The 23,367-nt window shown below is 35.4% G+C and overlaps 3 protein-coding genes across 4 annotated transcripts; 2 read left to right on the forward strand and 1 right to left on the reverse strand.

Moving 5' to 3' along the window:
• The first annotated feature begins 3,691 nt into the window (after positions 1–3,691).
• Positions 3,692–7,080, forward strand: LOC104100639 (uncharacterized). Its single transcript, XM_009607910.4, has 2 exons — positions 3,692–3,922; positions 5,539–7,080. Exon 2 carries the CDS (start codon positions 5,561–5,563, stop codon positions 6,866–6,868), a length of 1,308 nt encoding a protein of 435 aa, XP_009606205.1. The 5' UTR covers positions 3,692–3,922; positions 5,539–5,560; the 3' UTR covers positions 6,869–7,080.
• Positions 7,081–7,746: 666 nt separating this feature from the next.
• On the reverse strand, positions 7,747–12,933 carry LOC104100640 (heterogeneous nuclear ribonucleoprotein 1-like). Of its 2 annotated transcripts, none has more exons than XM_009607911.4 (5): positions 12,650–12,933; positions 12,451–12,531; positions 12,111–12,340; positions 10,526–11,666; positions 7,747–8,390 (listed from the first exon to the last, which is right to left on the reverse strand). In XM_009607911.4, exons 3-5 carry the CDS (start codon positions 12,333–12,335, stop codon positions 8,377–8,379), a joined length of 1,380 nt encoding a protein of 459 aa, XP_009606206.1. In that variant the 5' UTR covers positions 12,336–12,340; positions 12,451–12,531; positions 12,650–12,933; the 3' UTR covers positions 7,747–8,376. The 2 variants fall into 2 exon arrangements, with proteins under 2 accessions (XP_009606206.1, XP_009606208.1); XM_009607913.4 differs by having other exon boundaries at positions 12,111–12,355.
• A 2,353-nt stretch (positions 12,934–15,286) lies between these two features.
• Positions 15,287–18,436, forward strand: LOC104100641 (uncharacterized). Its single transcript, XM_009607914.4, has 3 exons — positions 15,287–15,367; positions 15,506–15,778; positions 16,054–18,436. The coding sequence occupies exons 1-3, from the start codon at positions 15,287–15,289 to the stop codon at positions 16,642–16,644; spliced, it is 945 nt and encodes a 314-aa protein (XP_009606209.1). The 3' UTR covers positions 16,645–18,436.
• Positions 18,437–23,367: the final 4,931 nt, after the last annotated feature.

Genomic DNA, 23,367 nt, shown 5'->3' on the forward strand with positions numbered 1-23,367 from the left:
GTATAGCTATTCTAAAAAATAATAGTCGGTAAAATACATATTTTACACATAATCAGTTTATATACTAGCTAGTGGAGTAATTATTTTTGGCCGACCATCCAAATATGTAACTTGCCCCAATAATCTACCAAAGTTACTTTTTTGGACAAAAAAATCACCCAACTAGTGATTCAAAAAATTTAAAAAATAAAATCATTTGGTATGCCATATCATATTAAAAACCTGTCTTTTAAGATAAAACCCATTTAACTTATATTCCTTATATCCATTTAACCCACGAGATAAGAAAATAGGTTTACTTGACATGCTACTGCACCCCACTTCCTTGTCGTTTCTGGCTTTGTTCATATGGGCGTTGAAAACATTTTGAAGTCCTTTCTGCTTCAAATTGGTTAACCTGGCTGAATTTTCTCATGGAGTTGTATTCAATTTCTCATGGAGTTGTATTCAATAGTGAAATCCTCTTTTATTTCCCTTGATAATCACACATGTCCAAAAGGTGCCTCATAAAATTACTGAATGAGATTATTGTAGTCTGTAGATCAAGTTGACAAAAGTTTGTTGATTGAAAATTGTCTAGTTAACTACTAGCGTGATAGAGAGAGCTGCACTAGCTTTGTTTCTATGATGAAGAAATAACTTGAATTTATAACAATATAATCATAAAGATTATATACTAGTTGCAATAGCTTCAAGTCATGCATGTAGGAAATTTTGAAATTACCCCAAATTCTTGTTAGTTTGGGTTTTGCATACAGCATACTCTAGTAAGACCCGAGAATTTATAGCGTTTATAGCCTATTTGACCAAGTTTCTAAAATCAGTTTATTTTAAAAAGTGATTTTTCTCAAAAAGTACTTTTGATGAGAAACGGTTTGTTTTTTAGCTACTTAATTTGAAAAGCACTTCTGAACAGAAATTAATGTTTGACCAAGCTTTTAAAAAATATTTTTAAATGTATTTTTCTCAAAAGTATTTTTCAAAAAAATACTTTTGGGGAGAAGCTTCTTTTTTTACTTCTCCAAAACCACTTCTGCTTCTACTCAGAAGTATTTTTTTTTTTCCTTCTAAAAGATTTGTCAAGCAGTTCAACTTTGAAAAAAAAAAAATTTGAAAAAAAGTATTTTTAACTTTGAAGAAACTTGACCAAACAAGCTATTAGTCTGCTACGATGCTAAATCCATTTTAAAATATGTAACCACTTCAATTACTTTTTTTTTAATAGAAAAGAAATGTAAGTTTGACATATATTACTCTTTGTTCATCGAATGTAATAGTTACATTGTGTATTTAAACGAAGTTACTTGAGCTCAAGCATGTGGGTGTTGAGTGATGTTTTGGGTTTATATCTTTCTGGTGTCGTTTAAGTGGATCCAGTACTTTTTTATCAGGTGTGTTAAATGGGTATAAGGGACATGAGTTTTATCATGAAAAAATAGGTTTCTAATATGACATGGCATGTCAAATTAAGTTATTCCAAAAGAAACCAAGGAATTAACTTATCCATATGGATCTAAACCACTGTTACAGAATAAGGTTTTGGTTGAGAGAAAGTGTAATATGCTCTGTGTCACTGACAGTTCACGACTATTTTCACGTCGTTGTTGCCCATTCGTCATTGTCATCTTACTGAGAATAACAGGTAAAGGATTGGCACATATATTCTGGGAATTTAATTTTAATATACTTGTAAGTTGTAATATAATATAAGCTAGGCATGTATCAAAGTCCAAATTGGTTTTTGGATGGATATAATATAATGATTATTATTATTATTATTATTATTATTATTATTATTATTATTTCCCAATAAGTTGTTTTTTACAATTTCTTTCAAAGTTAAATAAGAACCACAAAGAACTCCTCTTAAGAAATGCCATAACAAAATTTTCGAAGTCCATAAAGGGAAAAAGATGGGAATGAAGATAAGTACCATGCCAAAAGCTTTCAGCCGTCTTCCAAAGTAACAAGAAAGTATGACTAGACTTATGCAAGGTATGATATTTTTTTATTTATTTTTTTTGTTTTATGTGATACTCTTTTATAATCGGGCATTAGCATGTCAAGAAAAAATAATATATTTTTATATTTGAAAATAAATTAATTTTAAGCTTCTCATTTATCATTAAATATGATTTTAAGAGATAAGAATCTCATGGTATGTTTTAGCCCACATATTTTAAAATATTTTTTTCTTTTTAAATTTCGTATTCAGACAAATACCGACATACAAATTAAAACGGGAAGGAGTGTTATGTAATTACTTAACAATTAATTCTCGAGTCTTACAAAAATAAAAAGGGAAAATGGTACTTCCTTCCATCCTTTTATTATCGTTTAAAATTTGGTACGCTATTTAAAAAATATTTAATAGCATTAATTATTAGAGATATTTGATTAAATTATATATATATTTCTTAAATAAGTAATTAATGATTATAGGCTCTTTTGAAGCAATAAAAAGGGCAAAATATAAAATTGACCAGTCGGCTGAAACTAATTGTATTTGGTATAAGTATATAAAATATGTATATTATACGCATATAATACACATATATACAAAAATATATAATTTTATCGGCTATTATTTTTTAGAGCGGCTAAAACTTATATATTTATTAATAAAATAAATAACAACAAATCCAGTAAGTTCCTATTTTTTATAGAAGTAGAATTTTAAATAATAATCAATACATTCTTCTTTCGTTTGAATGTACGGGGCAATATTTATTTATTAATCCAATCCAGAAAAAATCAGTCTTCTAGAATTAGTTTAACTTAAATTCCCCATTGTACGCTTAACTACAAGTTTTTAGAGTCATAGCTATGTCATATTTAAGATTATAAATTTAAAAAATTTTATAGTCATAAAAATATTATAATATGTTTAATTTACAAATTTCAAAGTTTTCATTACTTCTTAAACTCATCTTCAAACAAATTATGCCACATAGTTGAAATAGAGATAAGTACTTTATTGTTTTTAGTTTATGTGGTAATATTTTTTTTTAGTTCATCCCAAAAATAATAATAATTTTTTAATTTTAAAAATAATTTAATTTTAAAATTTTTATGTCCTCTAAATGAGATAATTTACAGCGACATAAATATCTAGAAAGCTATTTTTAACAACTAAGCTAGCGTTTGGCCATAGATTCCTAAATTTATTTTGAAAATCTGATTTGGGTGAAGTTTGGTTTGAAGATAAAGATGTGTTTGGACATCTGTTTTGGGTGAAATTTGGTTTGAAAAAATATGAAACATAACTTATACCCACAAGTTTTAAAAACTATCATAAATACCCAACGGTACCATTATCAATAACATTCATTATATTATCGCAAACCATAGTCCTGAACATAAATAAATTTGATACAAAATTATCATTTTTATAATGAACTACATGATACACTATCAGATGACCGAGAAGACGAAGCAACATCATTACAAAATAATAAATGGTGGGCTCTTTTATATAAAAATAAAAATTTGGTACAATTTTTAAAAAATATAATAGTTTGAGATTTCGGATTTAAGATTTGACCAAAATGTAAGTAAAATTTATAGTTAAATATGTATTTGACAAATAAAATCCAAATTTATTTTGACAAAATCTATGGAACCAAATATCTAACTTCTTCCCCTTAAATCACAACTAGAGGGTAAAAAATTACAAGTGGCGCGTGGTGGAGAAAGTAGGTCCCATTGCAAGAAGGCAGCGCACTGAGATTGGACTTTGTGAGCGAGAGGACTAACTTTTGCAGACAAAAATATCCACAAAACATACGCACAAAGATACAGAGGTCTCCCCCAATCTTCTCCCACTGCCCAACGTTCAGTAGATTTTATTCTCTTCATCAACTACGCTTCGAATTTCGAGTTGGGTCTTCTTCTGATATTCGATTTTCTGCCTAAAGTCAAGGCAAGAAAAATCATCTGTTTTACCTACCTTCATGTTTTGTGCTTCATTTAATTCTTGCTTCATTTGTGATTTTGAGCTGAATTTCATTTGTTCTGGTCGATTTGGGTGTGTTGCTATGTTTTCCTCCCATTTTCCCCTTTTCTCACAGTTTGGCTAAGTTCCAATTTCTTTTGTTTAATTCTTGTTTTAAGTTCGAATAATGGCGTAAACTCACTGATTGGCTTGATTATTGTTGCTGATTGCTATGCTCTTGGTTCTATTTCTTTTGATTCCAGACTATTTTCTCTACTAAGTTTCCCTTCATTTAAATTTTTAGTTATGGCGGCTCTTGAGGGTTCTTTTCTTCTGTTAGATGTTGCAGATTGTTTTTTTTTTTACGAAGGTGGTGTCGGGGGGTCAACGTGCCCACTGATAAAGAAATGAACTCTACCCTAAAAGCTAGCTCATGAGGTAAGGATTGTCCGAGACCAAGTAGACCAAGAAACCTATATCCCACCAATTTGACTCTACATATGGAACTCGTGGACAATATAAGATAGGGTCCAACATTGGGTAAACAATGAATCGAGATGAGTCTGGCTTTGATATCATGAAGAGTTTGAAATGGGTACCTGCTACGTCCCACCAGTACCGAGTAACTCTTGTCCATTGAAACTTAGGTTGAATGGAAGAAATCAACTAGTGATTTATTGCCCCTGATGGGATTTGAATCTGAAATCTCATGGTTCTCCTCTCACTTTACTAATCACTAGGCTAGACCCTTGGGTACGTGTTAGACGTTAAAGATTGCATACAACGTTAAAGATTGCATCTTTTTACTTTTACTTCTTTCCGATGAGAGTGATACCTGTTTGGAATTGTGCTTCTACCGTGGATGATCCCCACTCGCATATCCATTTGAATTAGTAAATTCTGAATTGTGTTTTCATGTGACCTTATCTAGAGAATGTTGCCTAGTAGGGTTAATGAGTGGACAAGTTAGAGGTTTCACTTTGGATGCAATTGCTACTTCTTGTAAGATGGTAAGTACTCGTTGTTGTCAAGGGCAAAAAGTGCAGAAAAGCACCAAGGCCTTTAGGGTTTTAAATAGAACACGCAACTAAAACGAGTTTTTGCAGTGAAGAAATGTGCTTATGAAGAAACAAAAAAGTACAGATAATGCAAGAGAAACAACAATAAACACAAAGAATGGATAAGTGAAATACATGAATTAAAATCGCGTAAATCAAGTGCAAAAACCACTTAAATTTATGATTCGGATGCTAAGATGCAATTTTATGTCTCTAATCCTATTCCTAATCGTAGCTTCATTCATGACATTTTCTTATCAATTAATCACTCTGCCGACTATTTTGAGGTTTAATGTCGCCCTCCTCAAGATTGAGTCATAGGCTATGAGACGCATGTTTTGATGCCTGCACTAAAGGGCCACATAAGCCAAGGGAAAGGGCTCAATTTGTGTTGCACCTAGTTTCAGGGTTTGTATGCATCAAATGAGCCTTTAACAACATTGAATTCCAAAATCTTTTGAATCTCGTGATTACATGCTCACACTGGAAAGCAGAACTAAAATTGACTTGGCACTCCTTGATATCAAACTTATCTTTTGATTTCAGGTTAATATTTGTGGTCAAATTGATGGATTCCCCACAGTCCATTGTTTCACCATTCAAGGGTTCCTCCACTTTTGTTGAGCCCGAGAAGCAGAGCAGTGAGTTATTCATAAAGAACCGTGGTGGTCTATCCCAGGGAGTTTCTGCTCATAGAGAGGAGGCTGCAGTCTGCAACTTGGAGGGCTCCATTGGAGTTCTAGATGTGTATGTACACCAGGCCAGAGACATCCATAACATCTGCATTTACCATAAGCAAGACGTTTATGCAAAACTTTGTCTTACCAGTGATCCTGAAAATGCAGTCTCCACACAAATTATTAATGGTGGAGGGCAAAGTCCAGTATTCAATGAATATCTAAGGCTCAAAGTCCGTACAATAGAATGCTCCGTGAAATGTGAGATTTGGATGATGAGCAGGGTGAGGAATTATTTGGAAGACCAACTGCTAGGCTTTGCACTGGTCCCGCTAACTGAAGTCCTCGTTAAAAATGGAAAGCTAGAAAAAGAGTTTACTCTTTCATCAACTGATCTCTTCCACTCTCCAGCAGGATATGTGCAGTTGTCCCTTTCTTATAGTGGAACTTCACCTGAAGTGATTGCGATTCCTGCATTGCCTGAATTTGTTGACACTCGTGCATCTCTGCTGGACGCTAAAGCAACTGAGTCGCTTCCTGATGAATTTGAAAAAATTGAATTCCCTGATCCCAAGATAGTAAATGAAAATCATCTTATGGTCTCTGAGTACTTTGGTATACCATGCACTGATCTTGACTCTCAAAGCTCAGATAGCTTGGTCTCTACTGATACAGCAAATCATCTCAGTCCAGAAGTAGAAGTTCGTGTTGAGGAAAATTTTCCAACAGGAATTACTAATCCAGACCAATATCCTAAGCGTGATTCCCCTCCGAGCAGTTCAACCATTGAGTCTCCGTCAGTCTTGCATCCTGCAAGCTCTCTGTCTTCAGAGCCCTGGGAAGAATCAAAATCTCCAGTTCAAGAATACACTTCCGCTTCTAAAGAATGCGCCACCGTGAAAAGAGTAAATTGTGGTGATGCTGACAGCAACTCGTCAGAAATCAAGCCTGGTAGCACATTTCCAAAGCCAGTAGTCACAGTAGACATTGAGGCAGAGCAAAAGGTTGTGCAACAGGAAATAGTGGACATGTACATGAAAAGCATGCAGCAATTTACTGATTCACTGGCAAAAATGAAGCTTCCGTTGGATATTGGAAATGGACCGACCAGTTCTGGCAGTTCGAGTTCAGATCAGAAATTAGAAACACCCAAGAGCACTGGCTCTCGAGTGTTTTACGGAAGCAGAGCTTTCTTCTGAGATCTTGTGACGATGATTACACTACTCAAATGACCTCTAGAGTTTAGGAAACAAGACTGCAGGTATTCTGTGTATTGTGGTATTCAGTCATTTTATAAGGGGAACTAGAATGATGGAAACTACTTGACTTGGCTCTGTAAAAGCATTATTCTATTTCTGTTGTTTCTAGCTAATTAAATCTGTGCGCATGAGTCGCCTATTATATTGGAAAAGTTTGCCTAATTAAGCCGAGGTTTCTGATCATTGGGCGATGCATCTCCAGTGTGGTGGATACGGAGTCTAGTCTAGTAGCATAAATATGTGGTGGAAGAATCTGAAAATGAAATCTCCCTAAATATTTACTGAATTAATAAAAAGTATCACCAATCCTCTCATATTTACTTGTTTAAAAGTCGAGACGGAGCACAAAAGGGCATTGCTCCCTTTTCGTCAAGCAGAAGCAGAGGGTCTCTTTCCTTTTTGATCAGTTGAAGCAAGAATTTAACCTCCCACTTTTCCAGCTTGCATGGCTACAAATTTCACAAACTTTCTGGACGCATTTTTTCTTGGCTACCTATTATTTGTCACTAACACAGCACAACAAAGACGAAACATTTACGGTCAATTTTGTCCTAACTACTACTTGAATGATTGTTAAATTACAAAAAACTGGAATCTTAAGGTTTATGTTACCACTTAGGTATTACCCATGATAATGCTTTGTGGTCTAATAGCTCATCTCTCTGTAGGCAGATGCATATTCATTATGTTGATTCCTGAGAAGTGCAATTCTGAAATACAGTATCATCTTGATAAAAGCACAAAAACCTACAAAACGTAAGAACCATCGTCTTATCTATCGAAATCTTTACAAGTCAAAACACCATTACTAACAAGTGTTAAAATGAAAACAGTATCTATTTCATCTGCAACATAGTTACTTAAAAATGAAGCCTCAAACATAGAGCGCTTGTACAATCTGCAACGAGTACTGAATCAGAAAATTCAGTAGTTATTAGAGAGAACCTAGGTTCGTATCCCCTATTGTTTCACAGTAGTAAATCAAAAGGGATGTTGAATACAATCTGAGAGAAAAACAAACCCCAGAAAAAAGGGGAACTACGAGAACAGACACCAGCAGCTTTGCCAGTCACTACACCGGACAAAAAGTAAAAAAGAAAAAAAAGAATATAAAAATTATAACTCTACCTCTCAACGTAGTTCCAATCTTATCTGCTTTGTTGTGGATGCACAACACATCAACTGCAATGGATGGTGTCAAGTATAATCTGATATACATATACGAGCCTAAATTACTTTCGAACAATTGAAACCTCAAACCATCACAAAATCCCTTTAAAAACCGCTCTTTGAATATGTATACTTTATCGGACAGGCCCCTCGTTAGCTCTATATGATCAGCTATAGCTGAAATGCATAATTTTTGGAATATGTATTAACATTCACAGCCCACTTGATTTTCTGAAGGCACTTCTAAGAATCTTCAGATATCCAAATAAAGAAATCTCCTACGCCGCAATTCCTGGAAACATTCAAGAAGAAAATATTGAACAATCTCAATATCTGAGCAATTTCCCACAAAGTAGCATATAGCATTGGTTCAAGAGACCAGGTAATCTCGGAGAAAGATAATGCACAAAAGGTTATTCTGCATTTACTCAATAGCAAGTTTGACGGAAGACATGGAAGCAAAACAACATCATTTTTGTATATGACGAAATTTCAGTGAATGAACTCACTGTATACTTGAACACTGCAGCCATGAGCAAAACAGGTTTGTCCATTCCCCACATTTGAATAAGGGCATTGATTACTATTAAATTTGTTACCAGGAGCCTATAACTTATATCTTCAGAGTTCTTTCTTCTGGGTCCACAAGACGTGATTGTTATTTTCTTAAAGCGCACACAAAATAATATTCCAAAACATTTTCAGTCCTTTTATATGTCCACTACAGATTCATCAATAAGGGCCAAAAAGCCAGAGCTCGGACAAGAGATAATCCTCCTTCAGTCCCTAACTATAGACCTCCTTTAGCTCTCCAAGACCATAGGGAAGGTAGGAAATAAAAATTTTGAACCATTTTTTCCAGGGAAGTAGCAGGCAACGAGGAGAAGCCCCACACATTCAGCCTCTCCTTGGGCACTCTTAGCTCGCTGCAGTCACTAGTCTTTATTTTCCCTTCCCTTTTTAGTATGCAATTGATTTCAATTACAAAAGAAACAAAGTTTGAAAAGGAAAAGCCACAATCGTACGTCAACAGGCCTCAAGAAGCAATGGCAATGGATGGGTAAGGAAAGGAAGGACCTAATACGTCTCCCATCCGACCACCATTCCTATTCTCTAGGTACTATCATGCTAAATCAAGGAACTTTTTTTTCATACTCATTGTTACATATATTGTGATGAATATGTAATTGGGGCATGTTAACTTAAAACCAAAGTCATGCTGCAAAGTCATATTACAAACATAATTTGAAAATTTTAACGTTCAATACTGTATGACGTTAAAACAATAGGACAGCTCTTTTAGAAAGGTGATGATCAAACCTTATAAGGTTCATGATTAGCTCCTGCACTAATTGTCAGAAGGAAAAATAATCCACATACTTACCCCATTTGTCACTCAAAACCCCAATTCCCATACTATTGGGGCTTACGCAGATCCCTGGTTCCCTCACCCTCATTCCCATAACCACAAGGTTTTACTATATTATTCGAGCTCCTGAACTGTTTCTGGTTTTACTCAAGTGATTGAACTATGCTTATGTAAAATGAAGAACTGTTCCATAAAAGTAACGGCTATAAACTTCACCATTGTAATCTTAAACGTACGAACAGTTCCTAAGAACTTCAACTGCTAAGACCTATTTACTTGTCTTTGGTTAAGTTCACTTTTAGGCAAATATTGTAGACTTTGAAAAAGAATACAAATGCAAGATTGCCAAGGACCTAAAGGAAAAGCCGCATGCCCACTGTTCTGCGAATATTTCCGCTAAAGATGTTGAACAGCGTGTCCTATTTTATCTAGGAGAAAAAGGTCAGCGAAAGTATCCTCACGTTTTTTCTAATAAGGTATCTTCAAGTTTCATATGAGGCATACCGGAGGGTGTTTCAACCACTTCCATTTTTCTGGACAAAGAAGACTATTTCACCCCACTATAAGGTAACTCAAATGAGCATACCAAATCAATGTAACAAACAGAAAAGTAGGGGTGTAGAACAATACTTTTTTACGTTTTGAATCCTTATAACATATCTCACTCCAAATCTTCCCATCAAAACTATGCTTATGAAGTTAACATAGTTTATAGTATGTTAACTTAAATTTGAACATAGAACAACTACTAACTAAAAGGAGGTGTTGCGCCATTTTGTGAATATTTTAATGATCTTTCAAGGTAGAGTCTACTAATCAAAAAGGTGTCCTTGGCAAGCCAAAAACCAAGTTCCTACAAAAAGAAGCATACTAAATCCCGAGGGGAAAAGCCAGTTATTATCTAATTGACCAATATTGGTAATAAGATATGACAGATATATGTCAAAAATCAAGAGAAATACTTCAAAAGGAAAGGCACAATACGAAGCCTAGGTTAGAAATGACAGAAGAAAATTATCAAAATCATACAGGGCATGCAATTGGAAGAGTATTCGTACCTCTATTCGATTGTCTATTTGCAATGTTATAATTTCCAATATAATTCTCGGAGTCTTTAGCTGAAACATCTGTCGGATTTTCAAGTCCATATCCAAATGAACCAGAACCATCCGCATCAGAAGACACAGCTTGCCAAGTCGGATCACCATACATTGAGCCATAAGGTCCCTCATAAGAACCACTAGATGCAGCAAAACCTGCTGCATTGCTTCTTCCAAGTCCTCCAGATCCAAGCCCATAACTGTTTCCCGCACTCCTGAACCCAACAGTCTGACCAGTAGAATTACCAACTGGAGCAGAAGAGCCCCAATTGGCACCATTATTCCCAAAGACCCCATAAATACCAGTCCCAGAACCCAAAAATGAACCGGAGATACCAGGACTTGGAGAACGGTTAAGACCACCATTTCCCCATACATTCCTGGTTGGGGAGCTAAGAAAAGAATCAGCTCTACTGCTCCCTGTGCTATATCCAATGGGTGTAGCGTATCTGCTTGAGTTGCCGCTGAAATATGGGCTCAGAACCCGCCCATAACCAAGATTATTATTGTTAAAGTTGGAAGCTCCTGCAAAGGTGGGGCTCAAAGCTGGGTCCAAATTGGCACCCATTCCATAAGCAGGAGAAGAAAACTGAGAGACGCTTGTACGTCCGCTGGCAATTGGATTAAACCTACCGTCCATCCTGACCCCATATCCTCCAATCGAACCTAGACTATACCCTTGAGCATAGTTGTTGAGAAAGTTATTTGCTCTACCAAGTCCGTAGTTGTATCCGTTGAAAGGGCTCCGGTTGGGCCCTGGAGACATCTCTTTCGGAACGGCGCGCTTCACCTCAATCATTTTACCGTTTAGGTCGTGAAAGGTCTTATACAATGCCCTATCCACTGCATCCTCCGAATCATAAGTTATAAAACCAAAGCCTCTTGGCCTCTGAGTGTTGTGGTCATACATCACTACAACATCTGTAATTATACCAAACTGATCAAAGTATTTCTTGAAGTCACTCTCAGTAACAGTAGATGCTAAACCTCCAACAAATATCTTTTTTGTGCGTCCAGGACCCGGAGATCCTTGAATGCTGCTGCTGTTTCTATTTATTGTCTGTTGGTCATCCCTAGGAACAGCCTTCTTTGCCTCAACCTGAAAATAGGATGCCAATGAAGAATTTGGAGAAACAGAGATGATAATTCATTTGATCATAACTAGCACAATCCAGTATGAATTAATCTTGAACTGAAATTTTTCGGAAACATTTCGGGTAATACCATCAGTTATATGTAGTAAATTGTGAAAAGCAAACTTGCTGAATTTGTCACAAAAGACTTTACAATTTCTCAGAGTCCATGTTACCCTGGGAAAAAGAATAACACAATGGAAGCAAGAAATTCGTATAGGCAATACCAACAAGTTGAGATTTGGGTTTAGTCATATTCTTACTCTTAAGTTAAGCCAAATATAGATAGCAGGTACAAATATAGATAGCGAGAATTCATGCAGCCACAACCCAACTAACTAGGCATTGAGGTGTCATAGTTAATGTATAAACTTGCTGAATTATAATCAGACATGTAACGGGAAACTAACCGTTCTGCCATCGATGATGTGCTTCTCTTGAACAACTCTGTGAGCAACTGCATGATTGGCAAAGACAACAAAGCCAAAACCACGAGCACGACCCGTGTTGCGATCTCTCATGATCACAGCTTCCACCACCTCTCCATACGAACTGAAATATTCTTTAAGACGTTCCTCATCTGTGTCCCAAGATATCCCACCTATAAATAGCTTACCCATATCTGTCTCCATCATTTCTCCTATCACAATTACATCTACACAATTAATTGAATGCACAGAAAACAAAATCTAGGAAAATTAAAAATAAGCACACAGATCCAGATGTGGATAAGAAAAGTATTCTATAAACCTTTATCAAGAAAATACTGTTCTGTTGTTGGATTCAATCAGATCTTTGTACCATCAATCAATACTCAATAATCCACTGTCTCTGTAAATTCACAATTCAGATAGATCAGAGATTCATTAACAAAAGCTAAAAAAGATTATTTTTTTGAAATAAATAACACAAGTGTATGTAAGATGAAATGCAACATTTGGATACAAACCAGAGATCTAAGAGAAGGCATTAATTAATATAACAAAATGAAAACAGAGAATGTGGTTATCATCATCCTCTTCCTTTCACAGGTCCCTCTTTTCTTTTCATTACTCTCTTTGGTTATTCCAAAGCTTCTTTTATAAAAAATGGAAAATGGAAAATGGCAATGCGGAACAAATATAATGTTGGGTAGAAAAAAGAGAGAAATTATATATACAAGAAAGAAAGAAAGAAAGAAAGAGGGATAGAAGAGGATGTTGTGCGTGTATGGGTGAGGTAGCAAATCTTTTTGTTGGAAGAATATTTGGAGTGCACAACATGCCACACGACGACTACCCTTTTGTTTAACCCAAAAGCCTATTACTACCATTTACTCTTTTTTTTTATTTTCTACAACAAGTAGATGCTTTAGTTCATGTTAATATTGCAAATAAAATTATCATGAAAGAGAAAGAATATAACAAGTACTATTATTACTACTATGCCTAGTGTCAAACAAGTTGAGTCGGTTGTATGAATTAGTTGAGTCGGTTGTATGAATTCTTACTTTATTCTTTAAGCTCAACTCATAGCAACATTAAATAAAAATTAAATAAAATAAAAGTGAAAGTAAAAACAAACTTAAGTACATATAATAATAATAATAATAATAATTCTCTACTAAATTTAGAACATATCTCTGACTAGTAGGTATCATGCATATGGTAACCTAAAACAAATATTTTTGCTAACTAATATTGTAAATTTTCTGTCACTGTATGTTTTTTTTGTGTGTGTGTGATTACACTGTTTTCCTATTGATATGATGAGCAATTAAAAATGATGGTCTATCCACAAATAATAAAGACATTCTGCAAGTAAATCAACAATTATGGGGTTGTTTAATTCTCGGTCTAACTATGAAAGGATTATAATGCAATGAGTTTTTATGCTGTGAATACATTGTAAGAAATTATAATACAGTAAATAATAATAATATAGGAATTGTTATTATATTGGTGGAAAAGTAGATTTGCCAGGTGGACTAATGATATGCTGACAGGTAGCATAAGAGTGAAAACGATAAAGACGAGCGAAGATTTGAGAAGGCATGAGTAAAACACCCACAGGATCGTCTACAAAAATACCGTACCTGACAGCTGGAAAAAAAAAGATAGGTGCGGGATGGATAATTAAAGACCACGAAAAAGGAAGGTTCACTAATAGTCACGAATATGAAAAGAAATTGGCATAATCCCTGACTATGCGCGATCGGCTATTATTACCATAACTGATACAAATTACTCATATAACGGGGTAATCAATTTAATAAATATTAGTAACGAAAATTAAGTAGGGCAAAACAGTTACGTATTGTATCCTTATATAAACTCCCTTACCATATCTTGTACGATCATCAAGAAATTTACGAAATTATATTGTCAATTGCTTATTCTTTTACTCTCTTTTGTTTGGGGATCTCATTCTCTCCTTTTGGAAGGAAGCCGCGATTATCAACAAGATTTCTTTTTCCTTACTCTCTCAATATTCTATTTCCATTATTTGTTATCCATCTATATTAGAAAATGTGAAATAAAATTAGTTATTAGAAACCCGAATTATTCTTTTATTTGTTTTGACCACAAAAACTATTTTTAGTTAAACAGTTATGTAATGACTAATATTGAAACAAATACAACCACATTTTACAGCCAAAAAAAAAAATGAAACAGTGTCAAATGACAAAATGAAAGAGAATATTATGCGAAAAGAAGAAAGAAAGCTCAAAAAATGGAAGGATCAGGCAGCAGTAGCGGACGATTTTGGCGAGTTGAGCGTGTAAAAGGTCTAAGAAGAAGAGAGAAAAAGTTTTAAAAAAAAACTGAATAACGATTATAAAAGTTAATGTGCCCTAGTGGATGAATCTACATGGCAGAGCACTTCTTAAAAAATATTTAAGAAAATATTAGCAATCTTTGTTTATTACATATACGGAATTATTTTTTTTACACTAATACGTAGCATATTGTAAAATTAAGCAAATAATTAATAACCATGGGAAAAGGCACAAATCATGGGATCTTTGCCAAAGCACTCTCTCTCACATCGTCTTTTTCAAAAGAACCCAGATTTTCTCTTCTCTCTTCATTTTCTCCACCTCTAGTCTTATTTTCTCCAATCACTTGATCTAGCAGCGGGATTCCATTACAGTTACTGAGATTTCGCTCAATCATTCCACAATATTCGAAACATATGAAATGGGATTTTCGGATTTCGCTCAATCATTTAGAAAAATCATAGATTTTGCTCAATCATTCTGAAATTTCACAGAGATTTTGCTCCCCTCTTCTTATCCTTTCGCTCAATTGTTTGGGATTTTGCTTAATTTTGAAGAATATTCACAGAGATTTTGCCCATGATTTTATCCTTTCGCTCAATCAATCCCTCCAAAAAAAATCCACAAACCATAGAAATTATGTGCGTATATATATATATATATATATATATATATATATATATATATATATATATATATATATATATATATATATATATATATATGTGTGTGTGTGTGTGTGTATGTGTGTGTGTGTGTGAATTGTATATCTGGTTGTGAATTCTTTTTATTAGTCTTTCTAAGTGATTTTTCACGGAATATGAAACAATGGCAAAGTCAAAACAAGAAACGAAGCTACATCTGTCGAAGAACAATTTGGGTAGTAGTTTGAAATTGGATGTGTCGGCTGTTAAGGCTATTAGGGATACCTACTCTGATTCTACTTTAGAAAGTGATGAAAATTCATTACCTCTTACTCATCCCAGTTTTGAGTTGTTGCGTGAAACTCCTGCAAGGAATGCGAACCAGAGGCGGCTGCGAACATAGTGTTCACTTGAGCAAATTAGGCAGCAACGGGAGGAGTGTGTGGCAGATGTTTCTCAAAAAAATCCATATTCCACTCCAAAATTTTTTAATCAAGTTGCCAAAGAAAATGTTGCTGCATTGGATAAAAAGAAGCATATAAGGATAAGAAAGTTCAAGGAGAAGAAACGGCAAAAAGATGTAGAAGATGAGTTTGAGGATATACAATCCGAGTCTGTGAAGCTCAAAAAAAGAAGAAAGGTCGATGAGGCTAGAGAACAGACACTGAATCTGAAGGTATTGTATATTTGTATTACAATTTGATTCAACATTATTTATACTCTATATATTTTATCGAACGTATTTGTAGCAGGTTTGTACTTAGCATGTATCTATATTGGTTATACTTCTATGTTGTTTATACTTGGAATATCTTAGTGTATTTCATGTTGGATATCTTTCTGTGTTGCTTCTAATTCGGCATAAAATTTTATCAATATATATCTGTTTAATGTATAAAACAGTTATTGAATATTCAATCAATAATTTTTTTTTATATTATTACATTGCAGGTTTGGGATTTCTATTTCAAACCACAAGATCATTCTAAATTGAAGATTGGTACTAACAGCAATATTTGCATTGTTCAAACATTGATGAAATATCTGAGTTCGAGACAATTTGCAATGTTCAGAGAAACTTGTTTTGGGTACTTCCTTGATTTGCCTATTATAGCTATGCAACCCCGTTTGATTCACACTCTATTGTTGAGGGAGGTTGTTCACGATAATAGAGATGAACTGTGGCTCTCCTTGAATGGTATTAAAATACGTTTTGGTATTGGTGAGTTTGCACTCATTACTGGTCTAAAATGTACTGGTGTAGCGCATAAATGTTATGATGCCAATGAAAGTTGTAGTTTGATTGATCGATGTTTTCCAGGAAGTGAGAAGCTTAATAGTCAAGCTATAATTGATTGTTTTGAAGGAAAGAGATGGTCATCCGATCAGGATGCAGTGAAGATAGTTGTGTTGTACTTCATAAATTCATTTTTATTTTCATCATTTCATGATAGTCCCGTCTCAATTGGTCAGTTTGAGTTGGTTGAGTCTGGTGAATTCGAGAATTACCCATGGGGTAAATTGGTTTTTCATGACACATAGCTCGCTGAAAAAAGCTTTTCGAGGGAAGAGGTTAAAAGAATATTCTAGGTTATATGGACTTCCATTGGCATTCCAAATATGGTTTTACGAATGTTGTCCTCGAGCTAAGGATCAAATTGCCGTGTTTGTTCAGCACAAAATCCCTCGCATACTTAGCTGGAAAGTGATCAGTAATCCTAATTCAAATGAAGCGTCAAAGTTACTTTCACACTCTGCTTCTTGCTCACCTTCGTCGTGAACTTCACAGGTGATGTGTTGACATTCATAGATTCTTTGCTTTCAGACTTGGGTACGAACTTGCCCTACTTCCTGACTTCTTGCTTGTCGTTACCTTTGCGAGGTTCATAGATGGACAACCTTTCATTTCCAGCAGAATCCATGCTCAATTCCATGTCATGGGCACGAGTTGCAAGTTCTTCAAATGTGCTAGGCTTGATACCTTGCAAGATGTAGCGCAATCCCCAATGCATACCTTGGATGCACATCTCTATGCCAGAAGCTTCACTAAGCCTGTCTTAACACTTGAGGGTTGCATTCCTCCAACGATTGATAAAATCGATAACTGGTTCACCCTTTCGTTGACGAGTATTTGTGAGTTTCACCATGCTCACTGTGCGCCTTGTGCTATAAAATCGATTGAGGAACTCTTGCTCTAGTTGATCCCAGCTATCAATAGATCCCGCCTCGATGTCTGTATACCAATCAAAAGCATTTCCTTTTAACGAGCGGACAAACTGTTTGACGAGGTAATCTCCATAAGTCCCAGTGTTGTTGCATGTCTCAACGAAGTGCGCCACATGTTGCTTTGGATTGCCTTTACCATCAAACTGTTGAAATTTTGGAGGTTGATAGCCAGCAGGCATCTTCAACATATCGATCCTTGCAATGTACGGCTTTGCATATGTAAAGGAGGACTTGGTAGCAACTTCATATTTATTCTTAATAGTTCCTTCAATGAACTCCTTCAGTTGATCGATGGGAATCATCCCTTCAGATGAGACAGGGATAGCCTTAGCGGATGCTACTTGTCTTGGGGGAGAATCAATCTCTGGAACTTCTGGGAGCTTGCCAGGTGCATGGGTGGATTCTTCTTCCATCAAGATTCCCACCCTGTCTGTTAGCTTGTCAATTCTAGCATCTTGATTTTGCATGCACTTGGTCAAGCCAGTGATTGCTTCCGTCAAGTTTGCCAACTGCTCTTCCACAAATGAAGTGTTTGTCACCATGACTTGCATGATTGTTGTAGATGATGGGGAGTAGCATGGATTGTCACACAGATTAATTCTCGAATAGCTCACACTATGCGGTGTAAGTGGGAAGGATCCATCACTTGAAGCATCATCATTTTCCATCACAACAGAGTTCTTGGATCCGGAGAGGTCAAGCAGAGCAAGAGTTTTCTTGATCTTTTCAGCAACATCGCTTCCTCCTTACAGTGCGTTTGTGGAAGATCTTGCACCTTTTGAGGATGAAGATCCGAAAACAGGGGTTGATGCAGACGACACTTGGAGTGCATGTTGTCCTAAAGAGCTTGCTTTGCACCTCGTAACTGGTCCAAAGCTTCCAAAAGTAATATCGAGGATGCTTTCCACATCAGCATAGAACCTGGAATTAGCAGCCTTGACAGAAGTTGAACTTGAGTTGATTTTCTGTGAAACCATTTTAATGTTCTTGAACTTTGGTGATTGAAAAGTTGAGATGAGAGGTAGAGATTGTCCACTGGACGTGCCGGAATTTGTAGACAATAAATTGCGTCGAGAAAATAAAATCAAGACCAAAAAATATTGCAAAATCGTAGTATTTTATTTCAAATATTTGAGTATTACAATCTTTATGGTTCCTCTGATTCTACTTTTCAATAGTAAATAAAAGAGCTTTCGAGCTCAATCTTGAATTTTATTTTATTTTAATCCAAGTGCTTGAGGCCTGATCTTGATCTTGACGTATTTTTAATCCAAGGGCTTGTAGCTTGTTCTTGAATCTTCATCTTGATCTTTTAATCCTTAGAGCACTTGAATGCTTGTAGCTTTTAGAGAAATTTGCAGTGTTTGATCCATGAGCTCCCTATTTCTTCTTGTTATAACTTCTGGTGTCTTTTCTGAGTTATGAAGACCCTTATTTATAATTGTGGGAGGAAAGAGTTATGATAAGAACAATCTCTTTCCGACTAATCAAATTGAAGTGTGACAAGACCGCATTTGATTGGCCAGAACATGTCACTTGCACACATGGCGCGATTTCATTGGCCCTTTAATTTGACTTGGCATGCCTTGTCATTTTGACACGTGGCACAATCCTATTGGCTCTTCCGTTTGACTTGGCGCGCCACGTTATTTGACACGTGGCACCAAAGTAGGCCTCTAGGAAGATGGCATCTTGAGCTTAATGAAGTGAGCTCATCACTTTAGCCCAATTAAATAGGCTAGCCCAATGGATTAAGACGTATTTATTTAATCCATATATGTTAGATTTATATAGCGAATCCAATTATATTAGCCCAATAAATTTATTTGGACTAATATATTAAAACATAGTCCGTATTATTTTATCGATTTAAATTTGATAAAATTTAAATGCTTACACCGGGCAATAGTGGTATTCATACATGTGGTATTTTGTCACTAAGGGTGGTAAGTGGGCCGGTCCAGGCCCGGGACCGCGGGCCAAACGAGCCAGGACCGCTTGGCCCAGTTTTAGTGGGCATGGGCCAGTCTCGTGGGCCGGTCCTATGATTTGGGCCCGCCAGGCCCGGGATCATTTAGCCCGCCAGGGACCGGGACCGGACCGATCCCTTAGCGGGCCAATTTTTTTTAAAAAAAATATAGTCGTTGGGCTGGCTATTTATAAAATAGCCATTTAACCCTCCTCCCCCAACTTTGTTTTAATCCCAAATTTTTTATAATTATACTTTTTTCCCTATTTTCAACTATAAATACCCCCTCATTTTTTCATTTTTTCTTACAAAATCATCAATCTATCAAAATCTCTCTCTAATTTTCTTCTATAATTGCTACTATTGTTACAATTTGTGAAACAATTGTGAAGTTAGTGAATTGAAATCTTCAACGATAATCATTTTTTAACAAGTTGTTTGTCAATTCGGTAAACTCGTTCCAACTCTTAAGTTTTAATATTATAATTTTGTTTGTTTTATTTATTTTCTATTACTTTATTAATTAAGATGGCTTCCTTAAAAAAACTTTTGGGTAAAAATAAGGAAAAATCCAAGAGTGACGAATCTAGTGCTCAATTTGTTCCTCCTCCACTGCATCGGGCTCCCCGAATCAAATTCCATATCCGTCCTACACCTGCTATTCTTGATAGCGATAATAGTTTATTATAATTTACTGAAAGTCAATTTTGCTATAATATTAGAGCTAGTGAACAATTAGACCATGAATTAATGAATGCTCTTTATTCTAATCCAACTATTGATGAAAATGATGACGAGGAAATAGATTTTGATGAAACTCAACCGGATGATGATACACCAACTAGTCATGCTCCTAATGTTAACCCAACTAGTGATAACCCTGCTAATCCAAATGATGCCCCATCAGATACTCATGTTACTACCCCTACTTTTTCTAGACAACCTAGCAAACGGACGGAAACATCTCCCGTTTGACCATTTTTTACTCAACTAATTCCAAAAAATAAGGTTAAGTGTAAAACTTGTGGCACGGGGTTAGTTTTTAAATATTTTAGATGAGGGAGGGGGAACTTTGGTTAGACACACAATAAAACACCCTCAAGATAGAGTGAGATATCTTCGTCTGAAAGCTTTGGCCGAGGGGAAAAATCTACCTACTCCTAGTCAGGTTGACCCTAGTACCGGTTCAAATCAATTTCAACCGGGAATTAATACTGTTACCGGTGGTATTTTATATTATGATCCAAAAAAAGATCGGGAAGAATTGGCAAAAATGGTAACTGTTATGCGTTTACCCTATAGTTTTCCTTCTGACCCTAACTTTGTGCATTATATTAGAAATTTTTCTAATCCTGCTTATAAAGGTTTTCCTCGCACAACCGTAAAGAGTGATATTTATAAATATAAACATGAATATGAACAATATTTGCGCTATTTATTTACTCATATAAATTGTCGTGTTGCTATTACAACTGATACTGGTAGAAGTGGTAACGACTGTGATTACCTTACTGTTACCAGTCATTGGATTGATGAGGATTGGATAATGCAAAAGCGCATTATTTCTTATAGAATAATTAATTCACGTCACACAGGGCAGTTTATTGCTAGCACAGTTATAAATATTTGTAGATATTTTTGTATTAGTGATAAAATAATGTAAATTTTAATGGATAATGCTACTAGTAACACAAATACTATAGCCTTGTTTACCACTATGCTAAATCCTACATTTAGTGATATTTTTCATGTTAGATGTATTTGTCATATCTACCATTTAATTGTGGGTGATGGTATGAGGATTTTAAATATTGAAATTGAAAAGGTTAAAATGGCTCTTAACTGATTTTTTTATTCAAACCGTAGAAGTAGACTTAGAGAATATTTTAAAAGATGCGATTAATTTGGCCTAAGAGAAAGAAAGGTTCATAAACCTTGTCCAACTAGATGGAATTACATGTATGAAAGTTTGGTTATTGCATATGAATATAGAAACCCCATAAACTCAACATTTAATGCACATGTAAGTGATGATGATGAGCATCTTACAAATGGGATTGAGCTAATGTTAAAATACTTGTAGATTTTTTAGAAAAATTTCATATTGCTACAAATGAATTTTCTGGGCAATATTATTCTACAATTTCTAACTGTTTAGTTTATATTGCAGAACTTGCAAATTTGTTTGCTCATTTTTCAGAGGGTGGGGAAATTTATAAACTTGCTATTGATTCTATGAGAAAAAAGTATAAAAAATATTTTTTCCCTATTCCCTCCATTTATGGTGTTTCTGCTTTATTAAATCCTTGTATGAAATTAGGAGGTCCTCATTTTTGGTATGAAACTGTTTATAATGGTTTAGCACTTGAAGATGAGGAATTGTCTCAACTTCCGGAAGCAATAGCCTCAATTAGAATAAATGCTCAAACTATTTTTAATACTTATCAAGTTGCATTAAATCATACTAGACCAAATGTTCCAACTCCTTCTTCTTCTGATTCTCAATCATCTAAAAGAACTGCGGGAGTAAGAGCACTTAGTGCTTGGGCGGGGTTTAGGGATTCTCAAGGTTTTAGTAGTAGTAATTTTTCACAACTAAATGAGCTTGAAGTTTATTTGTCGCAGGGAATTGAGGAAGTGAATCCCGACGGTTCCTTTAATCTTTTGGGATGGTAGAAGGACAAAGAAAAATACTTTCCGATTCTTTCAAGGATGGCCCGAGACATTTTAACTATTCAAGCTTCAACAGTGGCATCAGAGAGCGCTTTCAGTCAAGCAAGACTTCAATTCGGTGATTATAGAGCGTCTATGATGGAGAGCTTGGAAAAATCAGTACTTTTCAGAGATTGGATTCGGTCGGAAAGAAGAAATTTTGGACTTGCTGAATCACAACCAGATGAAGATGAAGCTTACGAAGAAATGCTAGCTGAACTTGCGGAGGATGTTGCTTCGCCCGGAAGTGGCAATGACCAAGCTACTTTTCCGCCACCACCAACGAAAATTCTCCGGACCTTGATAGATTTATGAAGTTTGTAACAGATACCATGTATTATGTAACTTATATTTTGGCACATCTTGATTAGTTTCTTTTTCTTCTCAATGATGGTATTAGCACCTTATTGTGCTCATTCCATAGGGGGATGAAGACTAAGAAAGATATTGCCATATTTTTTAATGCTATAATAAAATTACAAGGCATATCTCTTTATAATATTTTTGTCTTTAGACTTAGATATTATTTTTAACATTCTTTTATCTCTAATTTCTATTTAATTTTAAAAAAAAAATTCGTTGGGCCCACTTAGCCCGGGGGCCGGGACCGTTTAGCCCGGGACCAAACGGTCCCGGATCGGTCCCTGCAAAAAGACCATTTAGCCCGTTTAATTTGGGACCGGTCCGGGACCGGGACTGTTTGGACCGGACCAGTTAGCCCTTTTAGTCCCGGGACCGTCCCACTTGCCACCCTTATTTGTCACAATCGCCAACGCATGCTCGCATGGTATCACATCCATTTGGAACTTTCTGCAACTACATTTTCTTTCCCGCATGCACACCACAAACCGCCTCCCATCATCAACGATTGTATACAAATGTTCATTTGATGGTGTAACCTCATTATATATACCAAGTTATATAAAAGTAAAATATTAACTTTATACAATGTATAAAGTTTTTATATTTTGATCATTACATGTGGTATCTTTATACATAGCATAATGTCATTTTTAGGTAGTAACATTTTTATCAGTACACTCTATTATATCATTATAAATTCTAACTTTATACCTTGTGTATCATCTTAACTTACCGTCATCGTTCTTGACGCAATGATTTTTTACCTCAACAATACTTCATACTTTGTGCTAAGCTTTGTACCAGTTGCCAGTGCTCCGTTTCTGTTTGTGTTATTCCAAGCCGCAACCAACTTCATTAAGTAGTCAAGCAGATTGTATATAGGTAGATCCCTTGCCGCCTTATTTGCAGAATTCATGGATTCCGCAATATTTGAGGTCATCACCATGGACCTGTTAACGTTTGAATGTGCTACCGATCACCTATCATATCCAATG

This window comes from Nicotiana tomentosiformis, chromosome 6, assembly GCF_000390325.3.
Source record: "Nicotiana tomentosiformis chromosome 6, ASM39032v3, whole genome shotgun sequence".
Taxonomy (NCBI): Eukaryota; Viridiplantae; Streptophyta; class Magnoliopsida; order Solanales; family Solanaceae; genus Nicotiana; species Nicotiana tomentosiformis.

Excerpts from the sequence above, each read along its gene's own strand:
- LOC104100639 (XM_009607910.4), top strand. The coding sequence starts at position 5,561 with ATGGATTCCCCACAGTCCATTGTTTCACCATTCAAGGGTTCCTCCACT.
- LOC104100641 (XM_009607914.4), top strand. The coding sequence starts at position 15,287 with ATGGCAAAGTCAAAACAAGAAACGAAGCTACATCTGTCGAAGAACAAT. Across the intron at positions 15,368-15,505 it reads TGAAATTGGATGTGTCGGCT|TGTTCACTTGAGCAAATTAG; the intron begins GTTAAGGCTATT and ends CTGCGAACATAG. Across the intron at positions 15,779-16,053 it reads AACAGACACTGAATCTGAAG|GTTTGGGATTTCTATTTCAA; the intron begins GTATTGTATATT and ends ATTACATTGCAG.
- LOC104100640 (XM_009607911.4), bottom strand. The coding sequence starts at position 12,335 with ATGATGGAGACAGATATGGGTAAGCTATTTATAGGTGGGATATCTTGG. Across the intron at positions 11,667-12,110 it reads ACATCATCGATGGCAGAACG|GTTGAGGCAAAGAAGGCTGT; the intron begins GTTAGTTTCCCG and ends TCCTATTTTCAG.